Genomic DNA, 17220 nt, shown 5'->3' on the forward strand with positions numbered 1-17220 from the left:
GTCATGAATCACTAATAAAACTTTACATTTGACTGTTCTAGCACCTCCTGGAGCCCCAACACGGCCTTCTGCCTTTAATATCTCTGCTAACACAATGACCTTGAAGTGGGAGGAGCCCTATCACGATGGCGGTAGCAAGGTGACAGGTTACTGGATTGAGAAGAAAGAGCGAAACAATATTCTATGGGTGAGGGAGAACAAGATCCCATGCTTTGAGTGCTTTTATAAAGTGGAAGACCTTGTTGAAGGCCTCGAGTACCAGTTCCGAGCTTATGCCATGAACAGTGCTGGTCTGAGCAAGGCTAGTGAAGCCTCCAAAGGAGCAGTCGCCCAAAACCCTGTTGGTGAGTATTGCTTGTCCCGCAAAAGTTGAGCACTTCCAACCTATGACCAACACACGTCAATATCTCCGTCTTTAGATGCACCAAGCAAGCCAGAAGTGACAAATGTAACCGGGACCACAGTGTCGCTCAAATGGTTGGCTCCACTTAATGACGGTGGCAGTCCAATCGTAGGCTACATTATTGAACGTAAACCGTACACTTTGACTGGTGAGGGCCGCTGGCTGAAGTGTAACTACACGAACGTGACAGATACTTTCTACACTGTTACCGCCTTGGGAGAAGGAGAACCCTACGAGTTCAGAGTCATTGCCAAGAATGCCAACCAAGTATTCAGCACCCCATCAGATTCCACAGGGTCTGTGCAGTGCAAGAGTGACTTTGGTAAGTTATTTTAGTTATTTGTGATCAAATGCTACACACAAATCATCAAAAGATCAGACGTCACATATGCGTCGAATACCCAGGCTGACCGTGCAGATGCAACGAGTATGAATATGTTTATATATCATGACAGAACCTCCAAAGGCTCAGCTGGATGGCAAACTCCTGTCTGAAGTTGTTATGGTGAGAGCTGGGTCAGATCTGGTTCTGGATGCTGCAGTGGGCGGCAGGCCTGATCCCAAAGCTTCCTGGTCCAAGGGCAACAGGGAACTGGAGTTATGCGAGAAGTACCACCTGCAATACACACGCACCCGTGCAATGGCTATCATCAAGTTCTGTGACCGAGATGATACCGGAAAGTATATTCTCACTGTTAGGAATGTGAGTGGAACAAAGACTGCTGAAGTCAATGTCAAAGTACTTGGTGAGGAGGCGTGCACGCTATTGGTAATCAAAATCCCTTTTGGACTATAAGATGACTAACAACACAATGACGAATGTTTCTAGACACCCCGGGAGTGTGTGAAGGCAGCATCGAGATCAGCAAAATATCTGAGGAGTCGTGCACTCTGAGCTGGAAGCCTCCTTTGGAGGATGGCGGCGATGAGGTGTCCCACTACCTTGTGGAGAGGAGAGACACCAACAGACTTAACTGGGTTTTCATGCATGCCGAGTGCAAGGAGCTGACCTGCAAGATCACTGGACTCTTCAAAAACACAGAATACATGTTCAGAGTCCGGGGAATCAACAAGTATGGCATTGGAGTCCCGCTTCTCTCCGAAGCCATGGTCGCCAGAAACACTTTCAGTGAGTGTCCCTTTCCAACCGTTGTGTGATATGCATTTCTTTTATGACCTCATTTGCAGTTGAAGTTACTGCTAATTATTTTCCCTAACGTAAACGACTGGTCTGACGATTCCAATCTTAGCGTGCAGTGCCTCAACTACATGACTGTAACTAGGCACTCTACTAGGCTAGTGTCCTTCCTTTCAGTAATGATCATTACCATAACCTCAGCCTGCTGTGGTTGTTGATTTAAAACTTAAGAACGTCTTATTACAGCTGTGCCAACTCCACCGAGTGCCCCAGAGATCCTGGTGTCTGGAAAGGACTTTGCAACCATTGAGTGGCTTAAGCCTGAGAGCGATGGTGGCAGTCCATTGGTCCACTACCTGGTTGAGAGGCGCGAGAAGAAGAGTGCCCGCTGGGTGAAAGTGAACAGGACTGGAGCACATCTCGATGCGACACTGACAGTGTCTGGTTTGACCGAAGGCAACATATACCAGTTCAGGGTGACGGCCATTAACAAGGCTGGAGAGAGTGAACCGAGTGAGGTTTCTCTATATGTTATCTGCAGAGAGCCAACATGTAAGTTCATATTGGCCCCAGTATCCAAAAAACAATGATAGATTGACAAATTAAACTTGTTGGTGACATGCCAACTTTGCATCAATCACATTTTGACCACAGTTTGCTGCTTTTAAGCTCCGTCTTCCCCCGTTTCAGGCACCCCATCTGCCCCCTCTGTACCTCGTATCACTGACACTCATGCTGACAGCATTAGTTTGGCTTGGTCCCGCCCTGTGGAGGATGGAGGAGCTGACGTGCTGGGCTACTTTTTGGAAATCCAGGAAGTTGGTACGGAGGAGTGGAAAAAGGCTCATGAGAAGACACTTCGTACTTCAGAACACACGGTGACCGGACTTTGCTCAGGCAAGAAGTATTGCTTCAGAGTAGCCGGCATCAACATCAATGGCCCCGGAGACTTCAGTGAGCAATGTGCTGAAACAGAGCCAGTGGAGAGAATTGGTATGTTGCCCGTCCAATCATGAGAATATTGTTTTCTCTTCTGCTAAGCAAGAAATAAAATGTTGAATTTAGCAAATCTGAAAGCTAATAGACCTTAGAATGATATCTGGTGTGGCAATTTTTACAAATGAGATGCATCTCAACAAACTGATTCATCATTACCTTGACACAATAGAAACTCCTGACTTTGAGCTCCACGATGATCTGAAGAAGACCATCTGCCTGCGTGCTGGTGGTTGTCTGCGTCTCTTCGTAAATATTACTGGCCGTCCTGCTCCGACAGTCTCTTGGAGCAAGCCAGGCATTGACCTTAACAGCCGTGGGTTCATAGAGGTCACCCACAAGTCAACCACACTCATCATTGATAAGGTCCACCGATACGATGCTGGAAAATACACGCTGGTGGCTGAGAACTCTGCTGGAAAACGGGAAGTCTATATTCTGGTCAAAGTCTATGGTAAGTGGACGACTACGTCATGGGATCATGTTATTTTGGAATGCCGCATCTAAATCGTAAACATTTTCTCATTCTAGACACACCGGGACCAACAGGACCGATCCAGATCAAGGAACTGACCAAAGAATATGCCACCATCTCTTGGGATGCCCCAACTGTTGACGGCGGCGCCCCTGTCAACAATTATATTATTGAAAGGCGCGAGGCCTCCATGAGAGCCTACAAAACTGTTACTTCCAAGTGCAGCAAGACATCATTCAAGGTTGATGGCCTGATAGAGGGCATGCTCTACTACTTCAGAGTCCGACCTGAAAACATTTATGGTGTCGGTGAGCCTTGCGAGACACTGGACGTCATCCTGGTTTGCGAGGTGCCTGACCCACCACGCAAATTGGAGGTTATCGACATCACCAAAACCACCGTTTCTTTGGGCTGGGAGAAGCCTGAGTATGACGGCGGCAGCAGACTGACCGGTTATGTTGTAGAGGCCTGCAAGTTTGGTACTGACAAGTGGATGAAGGTGGCCTCGCTCAAACTAACCGACTTTGAGCATACAATTGAGAAGTTGAATGAGAAGGAGCAGTACTTGTTCAGAATCAAAGCCATCAACAGTCGAGGTGCCAGTGAAGCAAAGGAGCTTGTTACACCTGTGACTGTACAAGAACAAAGAGGTGACCAGCATAGTCGTAGTCATAGCAGTTTTTTATTTTGGCAAACGCATGAGGATAAATTGTGATGAAACAGATTTTTAGCCTTTTCTAAACATTTGATTTTTTTTCCAGTCATGCCTGCCGTGGATTTCACCAGCCTTCCACAGAAAGCCATTAATGTTCTGGCCGGTAAAACCCTGGAGCTGGACCTACCAATCATCGGCAGGTCTCCCCCGTCTTGCGTCTGGTTCTTTGGTGACAGTAGGATAAAAATCACAGACCGTGTCAAGATCCAAAGCACTGGCAAGTTTTCCAAACTAACTGTTTCCGACACAACCATTGACGACACTGGAAACTACACCCTGGAGTTGAAGAACACTGTTGGTGTTACTACCGAGGTCATCAAGGTGGTCATTCTCTGTAAGGAAACCCCCGCAAATGGACCATATGTTTGATTTGTTCAGATATGTTACGGTGAAATATGGATATAGGACGATTTCTCCCAAAAGTTACTTGAGTCGATGTAACAAAGTAAAAGTAGCGTGTTATTAGCTGCCACTGAATATGGAAGACGTTTCACCTGATTTTATACACCAAAAGAAGTGTGCTTTAAATGATTTTTGCACTGATACACTTTCATTTTCACTCAGCCAAACCGGACGAACCAAAAGGACCAATCAGATTTGATGAGATTGACGCCACCACAGTCATCTGTAGTTGGGATCCTCCCGCAAGGGATGGCGGAGCTCCCATTAGTGGCTATGTGGTGGAGCAACGAGATGCCCACAGACCGGGCTGGGTGCTGGTTTCTGACTCAGTCAGCCGACCCACCTACAAATTTGAGAACCTGACTGAGGGAGATGAGTACGTCTTCCGTGCGGCTGCTGTGAATCGTTATGGCACCGGAGAATTCTTGCAGTCTGAGATTGTCACCTGTAGGAGCTTGAAAAGTAATGTCTCCCTTTTCTATCCCCATCAGTATATCCGGTCATAAACTCTGACATAAGGCTAACACGTTCTCCCTCATTCACAGATGTCTCTGGCTCTCCTGGCCGACCGACAATTTTTGATGTTTCCCGTGATGGCATGACTGTTGCCTGGAACCCACCAGAAGAAGATGGTGGACTGGAGGTTTCTGGTTACATCATTGAGCGCAAAGAAGTCAGGTCTGACAGATGGGTGCGTGCCAACAAGAATCCCGTCACCATGAATAGATACCGCTCGACAGAACTAATTGAAGGCCTAGAGTACGAACACAGAATCATTGCAATCAATGCCCGCGGATTAAGCAAACCAAGTTTGCCTTCTAAACCAGCTGTGGCATCAGATCCCATTGGTAAGAGACAAACAAAACCCAAATGAAATATTTATCTTTGTTTTCTGTACTTTGTCATGTATAAACAATGTTTTGATAAATTTCACAAACAGTTGCATCCATAAAAATGTTAATATATTTCTGTCCTGGTCAGATCCACCCGGTTGCCCACAGAACCCCCGAATCACCGAAACCACCAAGTCGTCTGTATCACTGGCTTGGAGTCCCCCAGACGATGAGGGAGATGCGAGAGTGGACGGGTACCTCATTGAGATGCAGAAGCTGGGCACCATGGCTTGGCTAAAATGTAACACCACACCCTCTCTGATCTGCGAGTACACACTGACCAACATGCCACAAGGACAGGAGTTCAAATTCCGAGTACTGGCCTGCAATGCGGGAGGCTCTGGGGAGCCTGCTGAAGTTCCTGGAACTATCACCGTTACAGAAATGTTTGGTAAGCACATACAAGAATGAATGCTCAAGGTATAGTCAAGGTGTTGTTTTCAAGGAAATAAATGAAAAGTAACTGTTTCGATTTGGTTCCACAGAATCTCCAGATTGTGAACTTGAGCTGAAATACAAAGATGTTTACGTAGTCCGTCACGGTGGAGTACTCCGGCTCTCTCTTCCCATCAAGGGTAAACCTCACCCTACTTGCTCATGGTCAAAGGACAGCGGGGCCATGTCAACTCGGGCCATGGTTGCTTACACTGAAGACACCAGTGAACTGGTGATCAAAGGAGCAGAGAGGAGCGACTCTGGTGTGTATGAGCTACTTTTGGAAAATAAAGTTGGCAAGAAGAAAGCCCAAATCAAGGTCAATGTCATTGGCCGTCCAAGTGCTCCAGAAGGACCATTAATGTTTGAGGAAATCCAGGCCAACTCTGTTAAAGTGTCCTGGAACTTGCCCGCCGATGACAGCGGTGCAGAGATACTCGGTTACATTGTCGAAAGAAGAGAGGTCACCAGAAATGCGTGGTACACTGTGGAAAGCAGGGTAATGGATAATCAATTGGTTGTAAAGGGCCTAAATGAAGGGACAGAATATCACTTTAAGGTTACTGCTGAGAACTCTTTTGGTATCAGTCCATCGCTGAAGTCAGAGCAGCCGCTGGTGCCCAAGACGCCGCTTTGTAAGTATACTTGTTTTATCCATAATGTACCAGAATTGACCGAACAACCTTTGATGAGCCGGCAAACTCTCGCTTGCAAAATAGGTCCACCAGAGCCTTCCAGCACACCACCAGAGATCATGGATGTCACCAAAAGCTCTGTGGCACTGGCATGGTCCAGACCAAAAGATGACGGAGGTTCTTCCATCACTGCTTACTTCATTGAGTACAAGGAGGTGTCTGCGGAGCAATGGTCTCGTCACCCCACCAGGATTCCCTCCACCATGTTTACCCTTTCTGGACTCAAAGCAAATGCGGACTATCACTTCCGTATTTTTGCTGTCAACGACATTGGCGAGAGTGAGGCTGGACCTGTGTCAGACACAGTCACGTGCAAAGATCCGTTCGGTAAGTCATTATTTTCGATGAAAGTCAGACGCATAAATTGGGTGATTAACCATTAACCACGTTCCTTTAAAAGACGTGTCCTCTAATTCGTATAAAGACTTTTAATCCCCAATCTCACTCACTGTCTTTTGTTTCAGGGGTAGACAAAGACATCTGACTTTGTTTTGCTTGTTTATACCTTGCAGATAAGCCAAGCCAGCCTGGTGAAATTGATACAACAACTGTGACTAAAAACCTGATCACCATTCGCTGGCAAGCTCCAGAGTGTGATGGTGGAAAACAAGTTCTAGGCTATTGGGTGGAATACAGGAAGTCCACCGAAAGCACTTGGAAGAAATGCAACAAGGAGAGGCTGAAAGAACAGGAGTTCTCCATGCGTGGTCTGGCTGAAGCTACTGAATATGAGTTCAGAGTATTTGCTGAGAATGAGACGGGAATAAGCAGGCCTCGGCGGACAGCCACTTGCATCAAAACTAAACTGAGTGGTGCGTATGGCGATAGTTGATATGAAAGTACTGATTGTACAGTTGGCACGAAACAACAAGCCACCTGTTAACATTTGACATTTTTGTATTTCTCTGCTTGATTTTTATATAGTTGAAACAAAACCGAGTCTGAGAAAGGATATGGATGAAGTCACAGAGAAGCTGGGACAGCCTGCTGTCATGAAGTGCCAGATTATTGGCAGGCCTGTTCCTGATATCAGGTGGTATCACGCGGGCAAGGAGATTGTTGAGTCACGCAAATACGAGATGAGCTCCGATGGCCGTAACCACTCCCTTTCCATCATGACTGACCAACAAGAGGATGAGGGAGAATACACCTGTAAGGCTACCAACGATGCTGGAGAAGCTGAAACCACAGGAGTTCTCATCGTGGAAGCCGCTCCATCCTTCCACCCTGACTACCCATTGAAGAGCACCTACTATGCCGGTCTGGGAACAACTCTACGCATCCACGTAGTGTACATTGGGCGTCCTATGCCAAAGATTATGTGGCTGCAAGAAGCAAAGACACTGGAGAACTCAGAGAACATCAGTATCGAGACCACAGAGCATTATACCCACCTCATTATCAAGAATGTGCAGCGCAGAATCCATGGAGGCAAATACAGGATCCGACTGCACAACCACTTTGGCAGGGCCGACACCGCCTTCAATGTCGAAATCTATGGTATAATTTTTTTTGTCACACCTCAGAGCAGGGGTCCTCAATCCTGTTCCTCGAGGGCCGGTGTCCTGCAGGTTTTCCATCTCTCCCTGCTGCAACACAGCTGATTCAAATGATCAGATAATCAGCAAGCTCTGCAGAAGCTAGATAACGATCGCTCAGGTGTGTTGCACCAGGGAGAAGTGGAAAACGGGCAGGACACCGGCGCTCGAGTAACAGGATTGAAGACCCCTGCCTCAGAGAGCACTAGGTATGCCTTTTTAAAAGTGATCATTACTTAACATCTCAACCCTTTGTTTGTAGACAAACCTGACATCCCTCAGGGTCCCATCGTTCTGGAGGCCCTCCTGAAGAACTCGGTCATCATAAGCTGGAAGCCTCCCAAGGACGACGGCGGCTGCATGATTACCAACTACATTGTGGAGAAGCGTGAGGACAAGGAAGGAAGCGAGTGGGAATTGGTGTCATCATCCATTAATGGCACATCATGTCGTGTGCCCAACCTTACCGACAGTGCTGGATACTTTTTCCGCGTATATGCGCAGAATCGCTATGGCAACAGCGAGTCACTTGAACTCATCACACCGATCCTCATTAAGAGCCAATTGGGTTTGTTGTTTCTAATATTAAACAAAGGCAGACAATATCACCTGCCATACTGACAAAACTTTTTTTTTGTCCACAGAGAAACCATCACCGCCTCAGGCAATTGTTGTTTCTGGAATCACCAAGGACTCCTGTGTGATTTCCTGGAAGCCTCCACTCAGTGATGGCGGCTCCAAAATCAAGAGCTATTGCCTTGAGAAGAAGCAAAAGAAGGACAAGAAGGAATGGGGTGAATGGACGCCCGTGACTGCAGACGAGATCAAACAGACCGTCTTTTCCGTCAAACACTTAGCAGAGGGCATGGAACATGTATTCCGGGTGAAGTGTGAGAACCTTGGAGGACAAAGTGACTACAGTGAGGAAAGTGAATACATTGTTCCCGCCACAGCTGTTGATGTTCGAGCGCCCGCATTCAAGGAGGAGCTTAGGAACATGAGTGTCAAACACAAGAGCAATGCAACACTTGTATGCAAGATCACCGGTCAGCCGAAACCAGTAATCAAGTGGTTCAGACGAGGAAAGGAGATCCATTCGGATGGAAAGAAGATCAAAATTCAAGAATTCAAGGGAGGTTACCACCAACTGGTAGTCGCTGAGGCTGATGAGGAAGACTCTACTGTGTACCAGATCAGGGCCACCAACCAAGGAGGTTCCATCTGTGCTACCGTCTCTCTGGATGTCGAAAGTAAGCATATACTGTACAAGCAGTATACACTTTTTTTACAGCTATATTATCACTTCTAAACAATCGATGTTCTCTCAACAATGACATGTTTTTCTCTGTTACTAGTTCCTGCGAAGATCCACCTTCCCAAGAGCCTGAAGGACAAAGAGGCAATTCCTGCCCTGCGTGGGGAAATGGTCAATATTAAGATACCTTTTAGTGGCAAGCCTGATCCTGTCATCACATGGCAGAAGGGACAAGATCTTATCGACAGCAATGGCCACTACCAAGTCATTGTCACGCGATCGTTCACTTCTTTGGTGTTTCCCAATGGCGTGGAGAAGAAGGATGCTGGATTCTACATTGTCTGTGCTAAAAACCGATTTGGAATTGACCAACAGACGGTTGAGCTGGATGTAGCAGATGTCCCTGATCCTCCACGGGGTATTAAAGCCAGCGATGTCTCTCGAGACTCTGTCGCACTTAACTGGGTTGCCCCGGCTAATGATGGCGGCAGCAAGGTGATCAGTTACATTATTGAAAAGTGCCCCACCACAGCTGAGAGATGGGAGCGTGTTGCTCAGTCTCGTGACACCCGCTACACTGTCATCAATCTCTTTGGAGGAACAAGCTATCAGTTTAGAGTCATCGCTGAGAACAAGTTTGGACAGAGTGTACCGTCTGAGACCAGCGGACCTGTCATAACAAAGGAGGACAAATCCAGAGTTCTTCTCTATGACAGGGAGGTTGACGATTCGGGGCGCGTTCCCAAAAGCAAAGCCCAACACTCTGATGCCAAGAATCTGCATAGCAAATTTGCTATTGCAGAAGAATTGGGAAGGGGTCAGTTCGGTATTGTCCACCGCTGTGTGAACATCAGCTCTGAGAAGACCTACATGGCTAAATTTGTCAAAGTCAGAGGTGCAGATCAGACAATGGTTAAGAAGGAGATAGCGACACTGAACCTGGCTAAGCACACAAACTTCCTCCTTCTCCACGAGTCATTCAATAGCCCAGAGGAGCTGGTCATGATCTATGACTTTATCTCAGGTGTCGACATCTTTGAGCGTCTTCACACAACAGAATTTGAACTCAATGAGCGAGAGATTGTCAATTACATTAGGCAGATCTGCTCAGCTCTTGAGTTTCTGCACAGTCAGAGCTATGGACATTTTGACATCAGACCTGAGAACATCGTGTACACAACAAGGACCAGCTCAAACGTAAAAATCATTGAGTTGGGTCAGTGCAGACACCTGACACCTGGAGACCAAATCAAGATCCAGTTCACCACTGCAGAGTATGCTGCCCCTGAGATCCACCAGTGTGACTTGGTGAGCACTGTGACTGACATGTGGTCAGTTGGCGTCCTGTCCTATGTGCTCCTCTGTGGACTCAATCCATTCACCGCTGAAACCAACCAGCAGATGATTGACAACATTTCAAACGCGGCCTACAGCTATGAGGACGAAGCCTTCAAGCAGGTCAGTGTTGAAGCGTTAGACTTCACAGACCGTTTAATGACAAAAGAACGTAAGCACCGTATGACTGCTGCTGAAGCGCTGGTACATCCATGGCTGTCCACGCCTGCTGAGAATCTGAGCACCAGAACCATCCAGAGCAGCAGACACAAGAGATACTACCAAACAATGGTCAAGAAAGAATGGAGCACTGTGGTGTCTGCAGCTCGCGTGGCCAGCGGGGGCTCTATTAGGTCCCAGCGAGGCGTGTTAATAGCCAAGGTGAAGATCGCTCCATTTGAACACGGACCGGTCGGAGGCCAAGTCGGACATGCAGTGGCCAGTGAGGGTGACAGTGTGAAGTTCATCTGCAATATCGATAACTATGACAGTACCACTGACGTCACTTGGTATTGCGGCGTCAGGCAACTGGAAGCTAGTGACAAGTACAAAATACATTATGACGACGGCCTGGCTGTGATCACGATTGCCAAGGTGACAAGAGCTGACGATGGAACGTATAGATCTAAGGTTGTCAATGAGTATGGTGAGGACAGTGTCTACGCCGAGCTATTTGTCAACGGTGTCAGGTCATACCGTGACTTCTTCACTACTCGTGTGGTCAAGAGGACAAAGCGTCGAATTGACACTGCCAGAATGCTTCAGAAGCCTCCGGAATTCACCCTTCCTCTGGTTAACCATACAGCATACACTGGAGAGGACGTACGCTTCGGTGTTACCATCACTGTTCACCCTGAGCCCCGTGTCACGTGGCTCAAATCTGGACAAAAGCTGATCCCTGGAGAGGATGAGAAAAAGTATACCTTCATCAATGACACAGGCTTGTACCAGCTCATTATCCACAGTGTTGAAGATGATGATGATGCAGAATACAGCGTTGTAGCCCGCAACAGGTATGGCGACGACAGCTGCAAGGCCCGTCTTACTGTGATTCCTCGACCAAAACCGGCAGACCTCACCCTAAGACCCATGTTCAAACGTCTTCTTGCCAACATCGAGTGCAGAGAGGGCCAGAACGTTCGCTTTGAAATCCGAGTTTCAGGACACCCCGCACTGAAGTGGGAAAAGGATGGCACGCCCATAGCCTTTGGTCCATCTATCGAACTTGTCCACGAAGGCTTGGACTATTTCATTCTTCATGTGAGAGACACACTGCCTGAAGATTCTGGCGTATACAGAGTCACTGCAACCAATTCTGCTGGATCTGCCAGTTGCCAGGCAACACTAAAAGTTGAACGTGTCGCTCATGTAAAGAAAGATTATGAGAGCCAAAAGGAGCAGGAAAGTGTGACTCAAAAGAATGAATTGGACAAAAAGGTGAGGCTGCATCAGATTTTGTCAGACACCGTCGTCTTACCATTACCTCCTGCGGCAATGCAGGCTGTCAGGGAGGCGGCCACCATGTTCAAACCTGCTGTGACGACTAAAAAGAGCGAAAGGTCAGAGGCTGAAATACAGAAAGAAAAAGAAGAGCGAAAGAAGAGGGCTGATGAGAAAAGACTACGTATGCCATACGATGTACCTGCGCCACGGGTCATGAACCCTGCTGTGCTCGAAGAAGATGTGGAAATCAAACACTTTAAGCCACTCTCGGATATGAAGTGGTACAAGAAGCTTAGAGATCAGTATGAATTCCCGGAACCCATTGAGAAGATTAAGCAGAAGAGGATGAAACGTATTCGTCTCTCCAGGTGGGAGCAGTTCTATGAGGTGCCTATCAGAATCAAAGACCAGTACAAGCCCAAGTGGCGCATACCCTCGATGACTCAGGATGACTTAGAGACTGTGAGGCCGTCTAGGCATCGCGCAGTTTCCCCGGAGATGGACGCCTACCACAGGATCAGGAGAAGGTCGTTGGGTGACCTGTCGGACGAAGAGCTGCTACTGCCGGTCAAGGAGTATCTGTCCATGAAGAGAACGGAGGAGGAGAGGCTACGACTGGAGGGAGAACTGGAGCTCGGTTACTCCACTTCCCCGCCCAACCTCAGCCCTGTCCGCTTTGAGCTATCAGCACTGCGCCCTTCATCACCTGTAAGAGTCTACAGTGATGATGAGGAGGCAGAACCCTCGCAAAGGTATGATTCCTACCGAATTCCATCCAAATATGAAGCCGGCCCAAGCTTCGTTGAACTGCGGCAGCGCCATGACAAAGCCACATACAAACCTCCCAGACACAAGCAAAGGGTGTATGAGGAAAGAGAGGATCAGGAATTGCTGCGACCTCAGTTAACTGCTCAGAGAATCTCCACCTACAAGGGTGAACTCCAGCGCATGGAGTTGGAGGAGAAAAGTCGAAGTTTAAAAAAAGAAACAGTTGTCACTGTCGCAAAAGCCTCGGCGGGCATTGAATCGGAGCATCTGACATTTTTGGCTTCTGAATATGTTCCTAAACCCATTAAGAAGCTCTTGATGCCTGAACCGGAGAAGATGGCTTCTCCCTCAGAAAAGGCTGTCAGGAAAGAGACCACTTTGCCCAGAGTAGATTTTCTCTCCAGGTATGAAGAGAGAAAGCAGACTCTGAGGTCAGAGCGGAGATCTGTGGAGAGAACCTGGGATTTTCCTTTCAGTCTCGACCACACCCCACGCATTAGCATTCGCTTGCGATCTCATCGCGTTGCTTTCGGTTCCAACACCAGCTTCACCCTGAACGTGCAGGCCAAACCTGAGCCCGGAGTCAAGTGGTTCCACAATGGAAAAGAGATCAAACCAAGCATCAAACACCGCATGAGCAACATTAGTGGACTTCTGACTCTCCACATCAACGACTGTGTGACTGAAGATGCAGGAACATACTCTGTGGTCTGCAGGAACATCACAGGAGAGACTTCAGACAGTGCCACGTTAGACGTAGCCGCAGAATATGCTGCCTTCTCTTCCACCCACCGGGATGAGGAACCACCATCCTCCCATCTTCCAGACATGGCCAAAACGGAGGTGTACCACATCTCAGCAGCGGCAGTCACGGAAACAGTTGCAGAAGCTGTGACAAAAGCCATCACTGTTGTTGAAAAGGAAAAGGCCAAGCCTGCGGTGCCTGCTAAGATCCTGACCAAACCTCAGTCTCTGAGTGTTGAGGAGGGAGGTCTTGCCAGATTTGTTGGTGATGTGGATGGTGACCCAACGCCTTCCATATTGTGGTTTCATGAGGGAGCAGCTCTCAGTTCCTCGAGCCATCACCGCATTGTCTCTACACAGTACAGCTCCTCTTTGGAGATTTCTTCTGTTAAGGTGTCCGATGAAGGAAACTATTCTTTAGTTGTGGAAAATGCTGTCAGCAAACAAGAAGCCTATTTTACTCTGACTATTCTCAAGTCTGAGTCCAAGCAGAAAGTCAGGGTCTCTGCTAGAGTTGCCTCTCCTGAAGCCAAGTCCCCCGAATCTGTCAAATCCCCACCGAGAATCAAGTCCCCTGAGCCACTCAAGTCCCCTCTAAGGGTGAAGTCGCCGGTCTCGTCAAAGCACCCCAGCGCAAAATCCCCACAACCATCTGTCAAGGAAGTCAGAGTGAAGTCACCAGTCTCGCCCAAGTCTCCCACTGCAAAATCACCACCTCCATCTGTCAATCAAATCAAATCACCAAAGAGAGTCGTGTCACCAACTGTGGCAAATAAGTCACCTTCTTCTGTTGACTTGGAGCAGTTTGAATGTGGGACGCCACCTCACTTCTTGTCGCAACCCCGATCCCAAAATGTTCATGCGGGACAAAATGTGAAATTCACCAGTGAGATTGCGGGAGAGCCTTTCCCAGACGTGGAGTGGTTTAAAGACAACTTGACTGTGAGTATATCAGCTTGGTCTGCTTTAACTCTCTGAAATGCCCATCTTCACTGCGGCGTTCTCTCTCGCAGCTGTCAGCCACATCCAACATCAGAATGAACTGGACTAAGAGTGTGTTCACTCTGGAGATTTGTGAAGCAACCTTGGCAGACAGTGGCAAATACACCATCAAGGCCAAAAACCAGTTTGGCCAGTGCTCCGCCACGTCCTCCCTCAATGTCATCGGTAAGTAATTATTACTTGAACAATGCAAAAAATCTCCAAAAGAGTCAAGTACACATGTTCTTTGCGCTTTGCAGCTGACGTTGAGGAAGCAACAACAAGGATAGCTGTGGAACAAAATTCTGAAGCGTTCTCTGCATCGTCGGTTCAGATGAAGGCAGCATCAATGCAGGCTGGCGTTTTCAGCTCCATTCAGAACGCATCTGAGACGAGCCATCGAATGATGCAAATGTCTGATCGATCCCATGTGGAAGCCGCTTCCTCCTCCTCCTCCTCCTCCTTTTCACAGAGGAGCCTCGTGGGTGACATGCAAATAGGTGAGGTGGAGGTTAAAAATCCCAGCAAATCAGATCTTGTTTGTTAATCAGCCGCGAATGAGGAAGAAGTTGGAGATGCACACTCCCGAAGCCCCACCCCTAAATCCCCTCCTTGGTAATTGTTTGTTTCATGAATAATCAACAAGAATTGACACCGATTTATCTTCTTGTAAATAGGAACTATTTTTTTGTACCAAACTTGACGTTCATTGATTGCCAAACTAAAGTCTCCACTTGTTTTCAAATGTGATGACACTTCTGCAGTGACGTGTACATAATGTATATAGCCGGATCGGACGGTTATGGGGAATGTATGGATTGTGATTTATGACAATAATATGAAGCTAAAGGAAGGAAACCAAATGCGGTGGAACAGGAGAAAGTCCCGCGTGGAACGAATACCCTGCGAAACCCAGAAACTAAAATGGTGCACCTCAACGCTACGTTGACGTCTAAGATTGCCTCGGCAGGTAGAGTGTCTCCCTGTTGAAGTTAACTCAACACCAAAAAGAAACCTTGTTATTTTGGACACGTGTCGCTCTTACAATTTTCTGCGAACGCAAGACCCTGAGCGCCGCTTGCGTCACCCTCACGTAAGCGGCGTGATGAGGTCTTGCGCTCAGATCGACTGCATCGCACCACCTATTTATTTGATGACCGGCTGGGAGCGTGTGTGGCCTGCGTTCTCACCTCTGATGTCGGAGCGCTGCTTCAGGCACAGGACGGTCCTTCGGGAATGCCTGCTGCCCGCCAAACAAAGTCCCGGTGGACTCTGCTGTGCAGAAGCAGCGCCATCTCCTGGAGGATTGCTCATTAGCGTGTTTGTGTGGATTGTAGCTTGTAGTCATGGTTGACTTCTCTGCCACAGATGAGTCCGTCTGCTGTGGGAAACCTTTTCTTTTCTTTCAATTGTCCTCCTTGAGTGTTTTATTGTTTTTCTTTGAATAAAGCATGATTTCAGCACCATATCCTGGCCCTTATTCACCCCCCCAACACACACACACACACACACACGTTGCATATGGCGACTTTCAAGGGATCCCATGATGCTTGTTGAGTATATCATCTGTCAGTGCTTAGTACATTTTTTTTTTTTAAATCGGCAGTGATGAACCAGTCCGTCAGTCTGACGGAAGGCCCACCTCTGCTAATTAATGATTTCAAACAAATCATGTATCTTTGTTCAGCTTCTAGTGCAGGGGTGGGCAAACTTTTTGATTGGCGGGCCACAGTGGGTTTTAAAATTTGACAGATGGGCCGGACCAGGACCAGATGGATGGAGTGTTTTGGTAACCTCACCTCATCGGAGAAAAAAATACATATAATTTTAAAAGCATTACAACAATATATATGTCTTTGAAAAACCACAGTATTTAGAAAATAAAACAATAACAAGGTTTATTCATTTATTTTTTTTCAAGTTGGGTGGGCCAGCATGTGGCCCCCGGGCCATAGTTTGCTCAGTCCTGTTCTAGTGACACGATTTTGCTGGTTTGTTGTCCGTTTATGACCTGGGCATGCTTCCGTCATCGTCCCTCCGTCTTTATTAATAAAATAATCATCCTCAGTCCTTTTAATGCGCTTCCGTCCTTACTTTTCACCAGTCCGTCCCTCTCTGCCCCAAAAATGAATAAATCCGAATCTGAATCTGAATCCGAATGCCCTTTTTATTGTCATTCTACTCAGTGAACAACGAGATTGGCGAGCTCCCCTCCGCAGTGCAAATATAGATCATAAAAATACGATAATAATAACTCAAACACATTAAAAAGAAAACAAAAAGTGTTGAAAAAGTGCACGGGGTGCCACATTGTGTAGGAGTTATCCAAGGCTGAGGTAGGTGCGTACGAGAGTAAATGAATAAATCAAAGCATCCGTGCATGACGCCGTGGCAGAGAGCAATATAGCATTTAGTTGCCAACACAATCACTGTCGGTCATCAGACTGACTGGCGATGCTTAAAAAATAAAAAATAAATATATATATATATATATATATATATATATATATATATACATATATATATATACACATATATATATATATACACATATATATATATACACATATATATATACATATATATATATATATATATACACATATATATATATATATATATATATATACATACACATATATATATATATATACACACATGTATGTATATATATATATATATATATATATATATATCTATATCTATATATATATATAGATATATATATATATATTGGACTGCGGAGGAACGCTCCTCTTGTCCGCTTGAAGCAAAGTTAAGTCACTTGATCCCGCACACAAACACAGACGAAAATATTTTACATTGCTCTGAAGTCGTGTACTGGTGGATTACACACGCAAGACAGGCTGGGTTCGGTTCGGGATATTACTGGGACTTCTGTAGTTCGTCCTCTTTAAACGTCTCGTCCTCCGTCCCCAAAATGGGCGTAGCCTATGTTAAGTAATTAACATATGCACCCACATTTGTTTGTTGGTGTGCTGTG

General features: G+C 46.8%; 1 protein-coding gene across 1 annotated transcript in view; it reads left to right on the forward strand.

The window, feature by feature from the left end:
* The window catches only part of LOC148323988 (titin-like), a 149733-nt gene extending 134061 nt beyond the window's left edge, over window positions 1-15672 (forward strand). The window contains 22 exon segments of the mRNA XM_088314508.1: window positions 42-344; window positions 420-725; window positions 859-1149; window positions 1233-1532; window positions 1788-2093; window positions 2232-2534; window positions 2710-2991; window positions 3069-3662; window positions 3774-4061; window positions 4292-4591; window positions 4675-4977; window positions 5111-5413; window positions 5508-6092; window positions 6177-6479; window positions 6665-6964; window positions 7077-7652; window positions 7953-8258; window positions 8335-8940; window positions 9046-13840; window positions 13904-14177; window positions 14249-14402; window positions 14477-15672. Coding sequence (XP_088170634.1) covers window positions 42-344; window positions 420-725; window positions 859-1149; window positions 1233-1532; window positions 1788-2093; window positions 2232-2534; window positions 2710-2991; window positions 3069-3662; window positions 3774-4061; window positions 4292-4591; window positions 4675-4977; window positions 5111-5413; window positions 5508-6092; window positions 6177-6479; window positions 6665-6964; window positions 7077-7652; window positions 7953-8258; window positions 8335-8940; window positions 9046-13840; window positions 13904-14177; window positions 14249-14402; window positions 14477-14763 — 12065 coding nt within the window. The 3' untranslated portion in view covers window positions 14764-15672.
* The last annotated feature ends 1548 nt before the right edge of the window (window positions 15673-17220 follow it).

This window comes from Idiotropiscis lumnitzeri, chromosome 14, assembly GCF_059441095.1.
Source record: "Idiotropiscis lumnitzeri isolate Australia: NSW breed Sydney's pygmy pipehorse chromosome 14, RoL_Ilum_1.0, whole genome shotgun sequence".
In the NCBI taxonomy this organism is placed as follows: domain Eukaryota; kingdom Metazoa; phylum Chordata; class Actinopteri; order Syngnathiformes; family Syngnathidae; genus Idiotropiscis; species Idiotropiscis lumnitzeri.